Raw genomic sequence first — 17,881 nt, 5'->3', positions numbered from 1 at the left:
AAAAAAAAAAAAAACCCAAAAGGAACAAATTGAAACCAAATACAACATAAAAAAGTGGCCCAAAGGTAACAAATTGAATTTGGAGTTCTTTTACCCAAAGGTGATTGAATTCCAAAGTTAGTGTTGTTTTCACAGTTAAAAGAAGAATATAAGAGCATCAACTAATTCCTGTCCCAAAGGATAGGGATACATTTTTAGTTGTAACTCTTATTTAAAATATATTGATGGTATTACATGCTTTTATATTATGGTTTATATTTTGATATTTGGCATGTATTGTGTTGTTATTACTGTTGTAGTAAGATGGTCATTCCCTCAAGTTATGTATCTTCCATCCCAATACTCACTGGTAACAACTATCAAAAGTGGGTGGAGGAATTATAATTGCATTTAGGTCTTCTTGACTTAGACTTGGCACTTAAGGAGCCTAAACCTGAGCCTCTCACAGACTCGAGCAGAAGTGCTGAAAGGACCAAGTTTAAGAAATGGACTAAAGCAAACAGAAAGTGCATACTGGTTTTAAAAAAGGCCGTTCCTGAAATTATACGTGGGAACATAAAGATCAAAGACACTGCAAAAGAATTCCTGGATGCTATTAAAGCTAGATTTCAACACAACAAGAAAGCTGAGAAAACCACATTGATGACCAGGCTAATGAATACAAGGTATGATGGATGTGGGAGTGTTAGAGAATACATTTTGGGTGTAGCTACTAATGCTGGTAAACTTAAGGATCTTGGAATACAGATCGATGAAGAATATATTGTACACATTGCACTGAATACCCTCCCTAGTCAGTATAAGGTTATCCAATCTACCTACATTGCACTGAAGGACGATTGGAGCCTAAATGAGCTCATTTCCATTTGCACTCAAGAGGAAGAAAAATTGAAACAAACTAGGTTTGAGAGTGTACATGCAACTTTTCACAAGGGATCTTCTGGTGGACCAAGCAGAAGGAACAAAAATTTTTCCAACAGATGAAGCGTCAAGCCATATGACAGGACTAATAGCTCTCAAGAACTTGACACATCTCAAAAGGCTCAGGATGAAGAGAATACCAACAACGTAGAGTGTTTCTGGTGCCATAAGAAATGACATGTGAAGAAGGACTATTTTATTTTCAAGAAATGGTTAGAGAAAAGGAAGAATTCTGGAGTTGATAAGCAGAATGATACTAAGAAATGATGAGGTAGACTGATCATCAGCAATTGAGAGCAAGTAAAATTTGGTCACATCAAGTAGTTAGGATTTCTTTACATACAGTTATTTGAAATGCTTGATTAGTGGGAGTTCTGGTTTTGTTTAGTATTTGTTTATGTTTTGAACCTTAGCCCATATGTTTTGGGGCACAGTTTGATGAATTATTATTAAGTTTTAGCATTTACATTATGCACAGTTATTTCTTGAAATATTTGGTTTATGATTTCATTTGAAAATGTTTTTATAGGCAGTAATTGTCTTAGTTATAGGCAATATTTTGCCACAATTCAAAAGGTAATGTTTGCCACATTTTAAGACAGTATTTGTCACAGTTCATAGGCAATATTTGCCACAGTTTATAGGCGGAAGGCCACAGTTAGATATTAACCACAGATCAAAGGCGATTTGCCACAGTGAAGGTTAATATCTCAGTTAAGGACCTCCATAGAATGACAACAGTGTAATTTGAGGATATGTCAATATTTCTATGATGGTATCCCACATAGATTCGTGTTAAGAAACTTACTTATGTTTGTAATAACAGAAAGTTGTATGCCGTATATTGAGGTGTATCTTCTGCTGTTATTCGATGTGAGTGGTTTTTCAACTGAATCACAGTAAGAGCGGTTAATGTAATAAGATTCTATGGCCACACCAATTTAAAAGACATCCTTATAATTAATGTAGCCCAAGTGGGAGATTGTTGGATTTATGGGCTAAATTAATTATTCGGGTTGATTAAATGGGTGAGAGTCAAATTGCATGAACCGGTTCGGTCCACTCTCAAGCTTAGGGATATGCTGGCTCAACCCATTGTGGTTTAGGGTTTTGAGTGCAGGACAGTATTATAAATACTAGGTTTTGGGTCCCTACAACCATTATTTACTCTTCCCCACTTTACCACTAAAGTGAGAGAACCAAGGAGGTTTAAGGGGCTGTAGAAGATCCATAGCGAAGCCAAGAGAGCGAAAGTGGGAGTGACCAACATCAATCATCTTCAGCATACTAGGTGAAAGGTACAAATCGATCCTCCATAATTTTATTAGATTCGTGTTCTTGTTTTTCCTGTGTGGTTTCTTCAATAGGGTTTCAAACTCAAACCCATAGGGAGTTCTAACAAGTACATCATGTGATTTTGAATGGTATTGCTTGTTCATAATAATAAGAGTAATAGTTGTAGTAATATGTTTGGTATTATTTGGATGGTGTTACAAAGTGGGTTTTGTAGATTGTATCATCTTTCTAAAACTATGAGTATATATTACTAGCAACACATATGAATTATGGATATGCAACAAGCGCACAGGTCTATGAAGTGGGAGGAATTTGACAAGAACTACAAGAGGCCAAAGCGCAATGGTGGGAAGATGTCCACAATTGGACTGATTTGAGGATTGTTGAGTTTGATGTCTTCCATTCCTCCTTGGTGTCTCTCCACTTCGAAGGTGAGGTTATAGTTCACAATAAGTCAAAGTTTTTATATTAAAATGGGGTGTCTAAAATTAGAGTTTTCTAAGGGAGTGAAAGTAAATGGAGGAAAATAGGGAAGTCATAAATAAGATGGAGTCGTTGAGAGATCATATGAGTCTTACAAGGGTAGAAGAGGAATCCTATAAAAGGAGAGAGTCTTTCAAATGATAGTGATGATGAAAATGAATATTCTAAATGTGATGATTGAAGTGAGAGTTGAAGGGATGTAACAAATGTGTACAAGGACTAAGTGAAAACATATTGAAAATGCCAGTAAAAAGACCCAAATGATCTATTATTTAGAAGATGCTATTGGAGAGTAGGAATGGTCGAGACCATTAGCTGGTGAGAGGCTTACCAATGGAAAGTACTTTACCGTTCATTTTTTTTGTAGACTTGATTTGTGACTTTTGCAATAAGGAAATTAAGAGGGAGAGGTATATCTTAATTGCTAAACTAAAATATTTGTTGCTAAACTGTTAGTATATCACCTCCCCAACTTCCACTTCTTGTTTTGACTTTATAAGTAATATGTGATCACTACAAAGGCAAGTAGAGTGAAAAATCTTATCCCCCAAATACGAGTCAGTAATATGGAGAAAAATATGCTTCCCAATCGACTAATTCTAATCTTATACACAAGATTCTACCAAAAAAAAAAAAAATTATACACAGGGACAACAAAATGATTCCTTACCCTCTATTGGATGCTTGGAAGCATGTTTCCATTGGCCTGCATAGGCATTGGAGGCACCACAATCAGGTAGCATTCTCTCTCCCTAGATTGGTTTCAAAAATTGGATTAGGATCAACGAAATCAACCATAGTTTAATAGAGTATTTCAAAGGAAGCTCCACTCGAAGGGATCGTATAGCTTACTCATGTCTAATTTGACTGAAATGAGACCATAATTTTCTTTTCTTTGCCTCTTAATATAATGTAGAATTTCATGACAGATAAGCACATTGTCCAATATGTATCGCCTTTCAATGAAGCCATTATGATTAATTGGATCAGTATCGCTTAAGACCACTCCAGTACTAATTTATTTTTTTGATAAGGAATCCAGTATTAATCCAAGGCTATGGTCAAGGGTAAAAAGGATATAAAAAAAGGGGGGTGAAATCGTCCGATCCAATCCGTTCCAGATCGGTATCGGTCGAGACTGATTCCGAATTTCCGATAGACGGCCTATAAGTAGTCGTTTTGCTGTACTAGGGTTTGCCCTTCTGTAAAGCGCTCCAAGCTCGAAGAGTGTCGAAGGCTGGACGAGGCTTCGAGTACAAACGGGTCATTCTTTTACAGTTAGTTCATCTTCTCCACATAGAATTACTTGTATATTGATTTTCTGTCTCTGATAGAATTACTTTTATGTCGATTTTTCTGTCTCTGATTGTTGTTTTGTTCATCAACATTTATCAAATTTCCTTTCCAGGTGATGGATTTATTCGTTTTTCCATTCTGTTCTTACTAGGTTTTTTGCTCAGAAACAAATTCGTTTCCTTTTGATATTTTTGCCCTTTTTTTTCGTTTGCATTGAACATAGATCTATAGCCCAGGTAGGTTTAGATCTCCAATTTGAGTTCATGTATTTGTTCCATGGTTGTCGTTATTCAATCGAGTGGGGTTAGAACTGTTGTTTACTATGAGGATATTTCCTAATTTTTTAATCTTTGAAGGTAACCTCAAAGAAATCTTTTTCCCCCTCCACAGTTTCATTCTTGTTCCTGAGATCGTTAGCTGTTCGAAACTTTTTATTATTTTCAGTGTAATTGAAGATTTGTGCAGAGATTCTTATTGCTTTTTATCATAAATGTATTTCTTTTTTATTATTTTCAGTGTAATTGAAGATTTGTGCAGAGATTCTTATTGCCTTTTATCATAAATGTATTTCTTTGTACAAAGATATCTACTTGAGAACTTCAATCATCAGTTCATTTGGTATATTTGATCTCATGGAGACTTTGGTCCAATCTACCTAAGGAGCTGACTATGTTAGTCCGTTATTTTTTGTGTTTATAGGGAACTTTCAAAAATGGCAGTCGCTTTCTACAGCCTCGACACTGAGTCTGGACTAAAGAAACTTGATGAGTATCTGCTGACGAGGAGTTATATCACTGGGTTAGTTTGGATGATTATTCATTTGCATTATTTCTTTTACTGGGATTATGTAATGCCATCTCTTAATTCATACTATTTTTTCTTCTCTTAATTTCAGATACCAAGCTTCAAAAGATGATATTACTGTCCATGCAGCTCTTTCTGGTGTTCCTTCATCTGAATATGTGAATGTGTCTCGGTGGTACCACCACATTGATGCTCTTCTAAGGCTTTCGTGAGTTCTTAATGCTAAATTTTTGTTTGATGTCATGTCTATCATTGTGTCCAAATTGTTAATATTCTACGAATGCAGTGGTGTTTCAGGAGAAGGTCAGGGTGTAACAATTGAGGGATCTGCCCCACCGGAAGCTATTGCAACTCCTCCAGTGGCTGAGGCAACGGTGAGCTAAACTTTCCCTCCCCACAGCTCTACCCCCAAAAATTCTGTGGTATTGAGATTGTATCTGGTACCCTCCCAGAATAATTGCTAGAGATGTGATTTTGTACATGCCTGAAAGACAAACATTAAATCTTATGGGTTGTGGATTTAATTTTAATGAAGTGAACATTTTTTGGTTAGAACTTCCTTGTTCCCTCTTCAATGTTTCAAATTTGAAAACTAGGTTGTAATAACTCTCTCTCTCTCTCTCTCTCTCTCTCTCTCTCTCTCTCTCCACACACACACACACACACACTATAACTTGGTATGTCATTTATTAACTTGCAAAAATACGGTCACAATACTCTTGCACATAATGAAACTTTGTTTTTCAGGCCCCAGCTGCTGAGGACGACGATGATGATGATGTGGATCTCTTTGGGGAAGAGACAGAAGAGGAAAAGAAAGCCGCTGAAGAGCGTGCTGCAGCTGTCAAAGCATCTGGGAAGAAGAAAGAATGTAAGTTGTTATTTTCTACCTTCTAGACATTAGGTAGTCTGTTAAATTTCTACTTTATATTTCTCTTCTCCCCTTTTTTTTTTATGTTTGGTTTGCTTTGGTAAACTGGAACTGTTAAATTTTGTCCTTTTCCTCCCATTTGTTTATGATAATATACTTGTTTAAAATATTGTATTTGGGAAGTGAATAACATCTGGTAATGCAAATCTGTGGCTGCAGTCTTTAACTGGGGAGTATTTTTTTGTTTTGTATGTAAAACCTGAACAAGACTTTTTTTGTTGTTAACAGCTGGAAAATCCTCTGTTTTGTTGGATATAAAGCCTTGGGATGATGAAACTGACATGAAAAAACTTGAAGAAACTGTCAGAAGTATTGGGATGGATGGTTTACACTGGGGAGCATGTATGTTGTTTTCTTTCTGTGCCAGAATCCAGATGACAAGACTTCTCTATTGTTTTCTGTATTGCTCTAAACCGTGTTCAAGAATTTGGATTATATATTAGGGAAACTAATGGCCTTTTTGTGTTGTCACTTACAGCTAAGCTTGTACCGGTTGGATATGGTATAAAGAAGTTGCAAATAATGATGACCATTGTTGATGATTTGGTATCTGTTGATACTCTTATTGAGGAAAACCTCACAGTTGAACCAGCAAACGAATACATTCAGAGCTGTGATATTGTGGCATTCAACAAAATCTGTAAGTTCACAGTTGGTCTTTCATGCATGTCTCTGTTTTGGTTTTTCATTCATGTCTGTGATTATGTTACTGGCCTCGGTTGTAAATATTTTTACAGCCACAGTACTACTTGCAGTGGCGAAAAGGTGTTGAGCCATATGAAGCAACTTTCTCAGATGGCTCAACACCTTTTTACGGATGAAATTTTTCTGGTCAGGCAGGCCAGGGATGGGACGGCATGGTCTGGAGCACAAGACCACCCCAAAAAAAAAAATCCCACCAACCCCAACCCCAACCCCAACCCACCCCAATTAGATCAAATGTCCGAACTATGCTCAGTATATTTATATTTTCTGCCCCTCCATTGTCCCTAGACTACCTTAGCAAGAGCCAATCAGCGCCCCCTACCAATAAATGGGGGGCAGATAAGTTATTTCATCTTTTGGGGGGTGGAGGGTGCGGGGTGGAAAGAGGGCTGCTACTAGGCGGCAGGAAACATGATCCCTGTAAATGTTTATATACTTTGTTCAAGAGACTAGTCTGACTATGTTCTGAATTTTTTTTTTTTGTTACAGAGAGGGCCTGGTATATTCCGTATGTATCGAGGAAGATGAAGCAGTGCTGCTATTATGAAATGGTTGAACGGAGTGCATTTTTACAAATATATGTATCTATTGGCTTTTAAATTTATAGTAATCTGTTGAAACTGAGAATTATGGGGCTTGTGAAGGCCGAGTGATTGAAGAATTTTTTGGATTTGGCTTTAAGAATTAGCACAATCTCATTATTAGTTTATTGTGTTGGTTTGTCCCTCACACTTATCTTTGTTCTTGTCATCATTGCTGCAAGATTTGGCCAATCTATGGTAGAAACCCAGAGTAATTTGGCAATGATATGGGTCCATGCCAGCCTAGACTTGGACTAATGGGTGCCCGACTGCTTTTGGATTTTTTTTTTTTTAATCTCCGATTCGAAGCCCCCTTTTTTCAATGTTTATGAATTACGTGTGGTAAGCGATTTCGGTCCTAGCTATGGAGTTGCTAGCCTTTCAAATAGGATTTTGTATTAAGAGATTCTCGAGGTTTCCATTAGATTGGATTCCATGTTGGCCATTGATATGTCAACTGAGAAAATCCAGGGCCTTTGGAATATGCTGGCTTCTAAGGGTTAGATCTTGTACCCGTCTTCTATGCTTACGAGCAAAGAATTCAAGCATATTTGGAGGTAGTTTTTACCTAGCTTCCTGCCATCTTCATTGATAGGGATCAATTGTGTCCCATTGAGTTTCCGAGTGATCTTGTTAGGAGGGATGTGGCTATAGAGCCTTATCATTCTTTTGGTTTTTCTCCTTGTCTGGTGGGCATGTCCCTACCTACTCTAGGAACCTCTTCCCCCCGCTCGTGGGTTCTTTGAGGTTGCCTTGCTGTGTTTATTTCTTCATTCTTACTTTAGTACATCAATAGTACCCATCAAAAGCTAATGTCTTCGATATGATTTTGAAATTTCTGTTTTTCTAAATTATGGTACTGCAGTAGATCCCAAAGCTAAAGCTGCAAATATTTTGAATGGTTCTTGAATTGGCTTGGAATACAACATATGTTTCCCTAAAGTTATGATTCTGAAATTGAACAGCCATTATCTACTAACATATGTTTCCCTAAAGTTATGATTCTAATTTAGGACTGTTGACTAGAATTAGAAAGAGATTCCAGAATCAGAATTGCAACCATGTGGACATAAGTTCTTTCCAATTACCATGAGATGGTATTGTCCTCACGAAGGTTGTTTAGGACATCGCACAATTCTTGCTAAGAAACAAGTACGCACCCTCAATTGCTGACGTGTACCTACAAACATCTTATTGGAAAAGTCTTCCAGAAATTCACATAAAAGGAAAAAAAAGAAAAGCAAGGAAAGGGAAATTTAAGTGCTACTCAGATGCTTGACAGGCTCACGGAGCAGACAAGCCCAAAATCTACAACCAGTCTTCTAGTGCACTCAAATGACATCACAACCATGATTATCTCACACTGAAAACAAAAGGCCAAAGAAGGAAACCAGAAAGTGAAATATTAATGGTATCTTGCAAAGAGAAGGCTTGAAGCACCAAGTATCAATCAGGGCTTTTGCATAAAATCAATAAAATAATACTTTGACATGTTTATCAATCATCCCCATTATTCAAGTCTTAAGAGATACAAATCAACCAGAAAATATGAAGATTCATCTTCAGCTCCACCACTCTACCTTTCCATCTGCATCCAATTAGAGGGTCGTCAACATTTGACTCATGCAAGCGACATATCTGCACCAGGAACTACAGATTTCTCTCTTCTGGCAGATTCCCTCTTCGTGGAAATAAGCCATCGAGTTTTTGTGCAGGAATTACATGAAATCGTCTTCCAGTTCCTGCAGTGACTTGGTCGTTGATGCAATCTGTTTGTTAGAAGTCATTTTCTCTTGGACCATCAGGCCCTTGTAGCTCCTCATCTCTGCCTGTTTCTCCTTTTCAAGCCTCTCCATCTCCTCTCGCCGTTTCTGTGGATCATTGATAAGTTTGTAAGAAAATTCAAGGCATATAATCATATAATTATATATAGGAATCATGAAAAGGACAATTTTGCTTGGGAAAAAAAAAAGGGAGGAAAAGGACATGACATTCAACAGCACACTGTTGAAAAACTCAACCTGGCCTAGGAAACGAACTCAGGTCCATCGACAACAATCCACCCTCCAAAAAAAAAAACCCACAGTAAAAGGAGCTTTTCACTGTCAAAAATTACAGGTACAGGCTGTCCAGTATCATTAAGACAGAAAAACTAGAAAACAAATTTCAGATAAATGAGGAAAAGAAGAGGGAGGCTGGATGTGGACAGGAGCTCCAGACTTCTTGTATGGAAATAAGTCATGGGAAAGATAGACAACAGAAACAAAAGTCAAAGGTTGTATTGAATGTTGCTCTCTGAAAAATGATTACTTGCTTGGAAAAAGTATCAACGGTGCCAGAATTTCATACAATTGAAACCCACTAATATTCTCTCAGAATTACTTCAAGTTCAGTATATTTGCTATAGCTTCTCTATAATGATTCTGATGGGATTTTAGTCTTGGGAATGATGCCCACTAGAATCATTCGGAAAAATTATAATTTCTGATGATTCCTAGATAAATATTTTTTAGGTCGCTTTTCATCCATAGAAGCACTTCTTCCATTTTTGTAAGGATCATTTGTAGTGAACATAAATTTACTATAACTTAACTTCACAAAAAGAGAGATTCTCAAAATGAAATTACTGTGATAACTAATTTTAAGGAACGCTGAAGTGGTACCCCAAAAGCATACACACTTGAAAATCAAAATTTTACCAAATCCAACCCCGAGCTCTGGTTGTTCTGGCCACATGATCATATATGAAAAACTTGATGGCAAGCACCTATACTCAACTAATTACCTCCACCCAGTCAAAAGTTTACAAACTCTAGCTAGGCTACAAATTTTGGAAAGAATATTATAACAATGACATTTCAGTTCTTCAAAATACACTGAATTGAACATACCAGTCAAGATTCAAAGGCAGAGATTAGAAGTATGGAATATAAATATTTCTTCTTTGTTATTCTTTGTTCTTTTTGCTTGACAACCAGTCTAAAGCTCTACTTCAAATAGGTCTCTTATGTTAAACTTTCAAAATTCATTAGAGCAAGAAAGCTTGGATTTTCTGAAGTTGAAGGATCAATTCCATCTGTAAAGGAAACAGTTGGACTTACTTTATCTCTCAGATGGACTTTTCTCTCTGCCCTTTCTGCAGCATTAACTGCTTCTCTCTCAGCTGCATAAACTGAACTGATGTTAAACCATTAATCCAAGAAAAAAAATTGGGGAAGCATTAGATTAAAAAAAAATTGCATTTAATTAAAGAAGAAATTCCTCAATTCAAGGAAAGTAAAATACAAGGAAGACCATAAGCTGCTCTGGATTTTCTTCACGTAGAAACTTTGTAACCAACTCAAAAACCTTCTAAATCTTGTAATTAAATTTTACTTCACTTTTCAACCAAATTTCTTGGATTTGAATAGGAAAATAGAGAATCCCCTTAAAAAGTTTAATTACCAAATCTAGAAAGATATTTAGTTACAGAAAAGTCTCATTTTGTTTTTTTAAAGTAATTTTACTACTCCTCATTTCCTTTTCTAGCAAACAGAAGGAGACTGACAGAAAATACAAATGACCAGGCTAAGTAGCAATGTTAATTATTAAAAGCATCATCAACTATTGGGTAAAACCAACTCTTTTTTTGTTACCAGAAAAAAAAAACCAACTCTTTTTCACCTAAGCCGATTTTACCTTTTAAGTCTGGCTTCCTTTCAACTTTTGTCTTGTTCAGTCTATTAACTATCTCATTTATTCGTTTTTCAACTCTCACGGTTCGGACCTACACCAAAGAGCAAAAGTCAGAATCAACAAACATCTAGTTTCCTAACACATTCTAGTCCAAAAAATGAAAGAAAATCCATAGAGCATCTCATAAATCCAGAAAATACAAGCCTCTACTCACCATCTTAGGGTTGTGAAAACCAACTTGCCCAACATCCATTGAAGCCGTCTTCTTCAAATTATACCAAGGAGTGTAAACAACATCAACATTATTCACCTTGTTGCCTGCCAAGTAGCCAAAAATGTCAAATGAAACAGTTGGTCGTGTTACATGCATAATTTCACCCAAATTTATATGCAGAATTATCATGAACTTAGGAAATATCTAAATATAACATAAGCCAATATCAGAAACACATAAGATTTACCTTGGATAGAATTTGCTTTGACAAGCTGAGCACAATCTTCCAATAAACCCTCACTTATATCTTCAACTGTCTGACCCTTGTTCAGTCTCACATAAACATGGGCCGAAGACATTTTATCGACATGGAACCTGCCATAAACAATCACAGAGCAAGTTTAAATTAAGAAGATACATCTACACTATTCATATAAAGACAAACAGGGTCCCTACTTTAACAAAATGGTAGGCCATATGCATGCTGGCCTCTCCCTTCACTTACAGTTTCAAAGAGAAAAAAGAAAAGACAGAATCACTCAGTAGCTATGAAAAATGAAACATATATGCTTCTCTATAACTAATAAATAAATTAGTTGTTTAATTTATTTCATGAATGATTCACATTGTCTCATAATTCTTCCCCCTTTATGTCACAGTGGACTGGCAGAATTACATCTGCGTTTTTCCTTGGGACAAACCTAAAAACTAATGCATATTAGAAATGATCAGTGATGTGATCAAAAGAAAAAACTACACAAGCGATACTCTGAAAAAACATAATGTAATGGCCAAAACAAATGCTTCAAGAAGAGAACTAAGAAGGAATAGGAGATTAGAGACCGACTGTGCAAAAGAATAATAATAATGATGAAAACAGCACACCATTTCTGCTGGTGATTTTGAAGAAGAAATGATCCATTTATGAAAAATGGCACACTTTTCCAAAACTTGAACAGTTAAGCAGCATGGAAATGCATACAACACCTTTAAAAAATTCCAAAGACATGGCTTCTTTCACCCTTGAAGGCCAAGCATGTGCGTCATTCCTGGCAAAGAATACAATCCTAAAATATGCTTAACATACACTAAAAGAAGCTATGTAGTATGTCCAGACAAATGCAAAGATTACCTCTTCGGTGAAGTACCAAGAGTAAACACGATTACTTGGGAAATACCAATTATTCAAATTCAGCTAAATAAAGAATGTCAAATTCAGCTAGTAAAGAATGTCACGTAGTAGAAAGGGTGAAACCTGATGCATAGAATCTAAGTGTTACTTTCCATGCTGGCTCTGTTTACTGCATTTGGTTTCCAGTTAAATAATTTTATAATCTTTAGTTCTTTATTTCAGTGGAAGTTTCAATTACAGAAGGCAAACGAGAGTTGTAAATGGTAATATTTCACAAGGGACAATCTATAAGTGCGTGAAGGATGGTCCTTGAGACCCATATATGATATTGAGAAACAGAATGAAGTTCATTGACAAGAGATTTGAAGCGCTTCTTGGTGAAAAAGGTTCCACACCTTCCATTGTTGGTGATGCTATGATACCTTGTACGGACAGACTTGTGTAATCAGAACCCGTATGCTGATGGTCCTACATCAACAGCAGTTGAAACCCAACTATAGTGATGGATAGATCGAGAAGGGAAACAGTTGAAATAGCTTCCATTGAAGCAACTAAGGATGACGGGAAATTATGAAAGGCAAACAAGAAAGTTCTAAAATCTAACAGTCAAGGCGAATAAGGTTCAAATCTTAACAAGTCCAGAATAATGTACTTGGATGGATAGTCCAGTTCAATTGCATTATGCCTTGTCTGGGATGCTGGAAAGAGGGCACCCAGAAGCAGTGTGATATTCCATCATATAAATAAGGCTCCTCTCTTGTTATCAGGAAAAAAATCGCCATAAATACTATGCAATCAGAACCTCAGTTCTTTCCTTCTAGCTGGTGAAAGTAGCTCCTAGCAAAGGAGCTTTTCTTTTTCCATAAGGTTAGCTGCAAAGATTATGTGTCTCTATAGACAAGGCTGCCATAGATTGATGCAGTTCAAAAGTACAATAAGGCCAACAGCAAACCAGGCCATCAAACTGGACCAAGAATGGACTAATATGTTTAATTTCGAGTGTCCATTTATATGGGCCATGGGCTTGATAATTTTGGTGTACTATTGCAATGGGCTGATTCTATAAGCCCATATGTTAAGAATTTAAGGCCTATACGAGATTATTGTTAGTTTTAATTTAGTAAGTTGTATCATTCATTTTAATAGTGTTTCTAGAAGGCTGGACAGATGTCCTACATTCTAGACCTTAGTCTCTATTTTGTTAAAGTTCTAGAATAGTTTCTATTTTGTAAAAGACTTAAGTTGTAAGGGATTCTCTCTACGACACAGGGTTTCCTATATTGCTTATTTTCACAAACCTATAAATAAAAAGAAGGGTGTAGCCCACCCCATTTAGGTGGGATTTTACTGAGCTGTTGTTGTGTTCCATTTCTTTTACTAGTTTAGTATTTTTTTCTTCGCACGGATCCATGTAGCCGACACCATTCAGTTGAGATATGGCTGAGTTGTTGTTGTTGTAGATCATACCTACTACCAACGATTTGAGAAATAATTTAGCCTTGAGCTTGTCAGTTCACTGACACAACATGGTTCTGTGGGATGCAGTAGGGAAACCTTGGTGGGATGCCAAGGCTGGAGTTGGTGGAATTCCTTTTCCACAGTTAGGTGAGAGGCCTAACACAGCCCTTATTCCATTCTTCAATTCTTCTATCTTCTATCTTCTTCTTCCCCCCCCCCCCCCACCTTTCCATTAAGAACCTGTTTGGTAACTCCCCCGAGATGATCTTTTCTGTTCTAGATTCCATTTTAGAACAGAAATCGAAAATAAAGCGTTTGGTAATTCCTCTCTCATTTCTGTGCCCAAGAATTGAACCGGTTCAAAATATCATCTCAAGTGGAGATCAAGTAAACACCTTTTAGGTGTTCCTTCAGTCCCAAGATGGTCTTTAGGGAAATAAAGTGAAAAGGTGTTCCTAAAAAAACCCGATAGAATCCTCCAAAAACCTACGTCACACGACAAAGGTGGGGGCCACTGGTTGTGACCGTTGTTCACCAGAGAGGGGAGCTACTGGACGACGAGCTCGAAGTCGCCGCTGCCCTCACCTTTCTTATCTATTTGATCACTGCTCCTCTCTGATCGTCCTCTGCTGAATCGTTGCTCTGAGATCTTCCTCTGCTCCTCTAAGATCGTCTTCAGGTAGGTACATCCCTTCTTTTATTGAATCAATCGCTGCTCCTTTGTTTCTCCGAGATCTTCCTCTGCTCCTCTCTCTCTCTCTCTCTCTCTCTGATTATCCTTCCTTTGAAGTACATCTCACCAGGAAGCTACCTGTGGGTTGAGAAGGAAGTAGGATTGGAAGATATTCTGGGAGTTGGTGATTTTTTTAGGACTTATTGATGGGAAATTGTAGTTTCTCTCATAGATTCTTGAAGCATAATCTATAATATCATAATCTGTTATGTGTAATTTTGTGAGATCATAAACCTTTTAATTTTCATGATAGGGCAGCAAACAGGTTGCAGAGAATGGGGTGATCAAAGAGAAGACCTGGACAATATAGTAAACATTTATTGATAAACACTCATTGCGGTGGCAAATGTTGATGCCCTTATCTTTTCTATTAAATTTGTTATCTGTAATGAGCTTTGATCATCAATTCGGCATCACACTTCTATATGCCTTTCTCCCATATGCACCGATCCACAATGTCCCTATCGGATTGTATGAGCTTCTGCTCTTGTGTTGTTCCTGAAAATCCATAATGCAAATGAGCACAAATAATATGTCCATTAGCCCCATAAACAGATGCCCAAATAATAGTTCTTACTCCTTATCGTAGCTGTGGCATATGGTGATGGAGAACCCTTAGGGAAGGGAGGGGATATCAGAGTAGAGAGGGGGAAAAGGGAGAATCACACTCACACATTCATTCAATAATCAAATTGCTCTCTGAATCTTCAATCGATTACAACCAATATATAGGAAATTAGGAACATGAAATTAGAAACTTAACTGAAATGGAAACTAGCATAAACTAGGAAACAACTATAAAAAGGAAACCAAAGCAAAGAAATAAATCCTACTCCTACGTTCAAGTCTGGAAAATAAAAGCATGAAATAAAATACTAAGTAAACTACTAATTTTATTTCCAACCCTTGTTGGACCAAAACACTGGGCTGGACCGGTTCTTCTTGGCTCTTGGCTTCCAAAGCCGGTCATGCTGGTCCAACCAAGAAAGGGCAATCATATCTGCATCAACTCTCCTCCTCTGAAAAGAACTCGACTCCGTCGAGTTAGGGAAAGGACCGAGGATACCGTTTGAAGGAATACGCTGAATGAGGAACGATCCCACCATCTTCTTGAGCTTAATTTCAGGGAGATCTTTGGCAGGATGAAACTTCATAGTCTTGTTGGCATGCTTGAAGGTATAGGTATTGGCATAGCCACAATGCTGTACTTTCTTATCAAACAACCAAGGTCGACCAAGAAGGATATGGCACACCTTCAGAGGGAGAACATCACATTAGACTGTATCCTTAAATCTACCAATAAAATATGTGACCAAGCACTTATCTGTGATTTTGAGATTAGTGTTGTTCACCCAAGCAACCTTGTAAGGATTAGGATGTGGTTCTGTATTCAATCCCAGCTTACGAACAGCGTCTTTAAAGACAACATTAGTGCAACTGCCTCCATCAATGACCAAGGTTAGCAACTGATCATTGCACTTCACATGAGTCTGAAAAATACTACTGCGGCGCCAATCTTCATTTGCAGTGGCCTTCTAAGTGGTCAACACATGACGAATGACATAAAAAGGATGTTGGTCATCGTCACTGAGAGTGTCATTGACTTCACCTGTTGCACGCTCTTCTCTTAAATCAACTATGTCAGAACCAAGTTGCTCTTCGGGAATATATGGTATAGGAGAATCCTTATCAATAAAAGCAACCAAACGGCTGGGACATTGACCACGGATATGTCCAAATCCATGGCATGAGTAGCACCGAACTATAAATTTTGAAGAATCAGAAGGTTTATCTGAACCATGCCGAGGGGGTGAGTATGGGCGAATAGGCCGTGAAGATGACATTTCAGAGACATGTCGAGGTGGAGAATACGGCCGACTAGGACGTGAAGAGGCCATAGATGTAGCACTAGCCTGTGGTTTGCTAGATGACCTCTCTTGGGTAGGAGACTGTTGCCAAACGGAACTAGTACCTCGAGAAAAAGTATCTGCAAAATTTCTCCAATTGTATGGGCGTTTCAGACTTTCCTCAACCTGATATGCTACTTGTACGGCGTCTTCCATGGTAGGTAGTCAACTAGATGCAAGGGCAGCACTAAGTTGAGGGTGCAAACCATTGCGAAATTGGGCCACTAAGACTTCTTCATCCCACTCAAAATCAGAACGAGTGGCCAAATAATAAAATCTAGCAACATACTCCTCAACGGTCAAATTCTCTTGTTTCAACTGTGCAAATCTGAGATGCATGCGTTGCTTGTAATCAGAAGGCAAGAATCGCCGATTCATGACTTCATACATTTCAACCCAAGTATTGACCAAACCAATGCCTCAGGTTCGGTTCTGTTGTTGTTGCTTGATCCACCAGACTCAAGCCGTGCCTTTCAGTTTGGCCTCTGCAAATAAGATTTTTCGAGCCTCAGTCAACCCGTACCATCTGAAGAATGTATCTAAACTGTGAATCCAATCAAGGTACAATTCTGGATTATTGTCTCCATAAAAATCAAGGACATCTAGTTTTGCTGCTCTTTCTGCTCCATCATCATGTCTACCAGTCCCATATGGTGGTGGAGGTGGTGGTGGTGGTGTATGATGTGGTGGTGGTGGTGGTGGTGTTACTGGCAGATCCTGTGGAGTGGTGTTGGAAGAATCCCCAGACTGAATGGGACTCTTTCCTTTATATGCTGCTACCAAACGATCAATAGAAACTTGCATAGATTCCACCATTGTTTTTAGGGACGTGACCATGTTAGTGAGAGCATCAAATTTTGTATCAGTTTCTCCTTTATAAGAATTCAGCTGCTGAACAACTTCACTATTGGCAACCATGGTGATGATTAACAAATAGCACTCAAGAGTATATGGTAGAATAGGAAATAACTTCTTTTTTTTTTTTTTTTTGGGAGGGCAGAATTGCAATTACTTGAGATTCAAGTAAATCACAAAGGATATCAAGTGTGGGCAGGGATCTAAATGTAAATAAGAAAACAAATAGAAATAAAAGGAATTAATAGAGAAAAGAGGGGTAATGTGGAAAAGTTAGAAAATAAAATAAAATTGGAGACTCAATGAACCGTCATCGACAGAGAAGGAGGAAGTGGGAGAGTCCGGAGGCGAAAATCAGTTCGCCGGTTTCGTAGGCCTGGTTGAGGGGAACCGACGCGAGGAGGGATGAACCCCGGGAGCCGATGGTGACGAAGGAGGTCTTCACGGCTTGGAAGCGACTCGCAGCGATGGAAGGACTAGATCGACAGGTATTTTCTGGTTTCTCCCTATTTGCGACTTCTCTTCTGCTGTTCTTTCTTCTTCTTTTCTTCTCTCTCTCTCTCTTCTCGACTTTCCTTCTTCTTCGTGACTTCCTTTTGCTTTCTTCCTTTTTTTTTTCTTTGCTGTCGAACACAGAGAGGAGGCGGTGGCTACTGTCGGAAGGGAAAAAAAAAGTGAAAGAGGAGGCAGCGGTGGTGACTTCAATCAGCTGCGGGGACTTCGCAATGACGAAGGTCGACGTGCAGCGGGAGGCGAGAAACTGGGAACCAGGTATGTCTCTTCGTCTTCTCTCTCTGCTTCTACTTCTTCTTCTTCTTTTCTAGCTTCTATTTGTCCCTCTTCTCGACTTTTCTTTCTTCTCGATTCTTTTTTTTTTTTGGCTGCTACCG

At 38.0% G+C, this 17,881-nt stretch overlaps 2 protein-coding genes across 5 annotated transcripts; one reads left to right on the top strand and one right to left on the bottom strand.

Moving 5' to 3' along the window:
• The first annotated feature begins 3,836 nt into the window (after nucleotides 1-3,836).
• Nucleotides 3,837-7,165, top strand: LOC122066858 (elongation factor 1-delta-like). 2 transcript variants are annotated; one of them, XM_042630685.1, is made up of 8 exons: nucleotides 3,837-3,963; nucleotides 4,696-4,794; nucleotides 4,892-5,008; nucleotides 5,087-5,174; nucleotides 5,548-5,671; nucleotides 5,960-6,073; nucleotides 6,210-6,371; nucleotides 6,926-7,165. In XM_042630685.1, coding segments are annotated over exons 2-8 (693 nt in total). In that variant the 5' UTR covers nucleotides 3,837-3,963; nucleotides 4,696-4,708; the 3' UTR covers nucleotides 6,928-7,165. The 2 variants fall into 2 exon arrangements, with proteins under 2 accessions (XP_042486619.1, XP_042486618.1); XM_042630684.1 differs by having other exon boundaries at nucleotides 3,861-3,977.
• A 1,283-nt stretch (nucleotides 7,166-8,448) lies between these two features.
• On the bottom strand, nucleotides 8,449-14,561 carry LOC122066856 (coiled-coil domain-containing protein 25-like). Of its 3 annotated transcripts, none has more exons than XM_042630681.1 (6): nucleotides 14,527-14,561; nucleotides 11,154-11,281; nucleotides 10,907-11,010; nucleotides 10,696-10,783; nucleotides 10,119-10,189; nucleotides 8,449-8,888 (listed from the first exon to the last, which is right to left on the bottom strand). In XM_042630681.1, exons 1-6 carry the CDS (start codon nucleotides 14,544-14,546, stop codon nucleotides 8,736-8,738), a joined length of 564 nt encoding a protein of 187 aa, XP_042486615.1. In that variant the 5' UTR covers nucleotides 14,547-14,561; the 3' UTR covers nucleotides 8,449-8,735. The 3 variants fall into 3 exon arrangements, with proteins under 3 accessions (XP_042486615.1, XP_042486616.1, XP_042486617.1); XM_042630682.1 differs by having other exon boundaries at nucleotides 10,119-10,180; XM_042630683.1 differs by lacking the exon at nucleotides 14,527-14,561 and having other exon boundaries at nucleotides 11,154-11,829.
• Nucleotides 14,562-17,881: the final 3,320 nt, after the last annotated feature.

Source organism: Macadamia integrifolia, unplaced genomic scaffold (assembly GCF_013358625.1).
Source record: "Macadamia integrifolia cultivar HAES 741 unplaced genomic scaffold, SCU_Mint_v3 scaffold2618, whole genome shotgun sequence".
In the NCBI taxonomy this organism is placed as follows: domain Eukaryota; kingdom Viridiplantae; phylum Streptophyta; class Magnoliopsida; order Proteales; family Proteaceae; genus Macadamia; species Macadamia integrifolia.
Note: the sequence above shows the minus strand (reverse complement) of the source record. Positions and strands in the feature narration are given on the sequence as shown.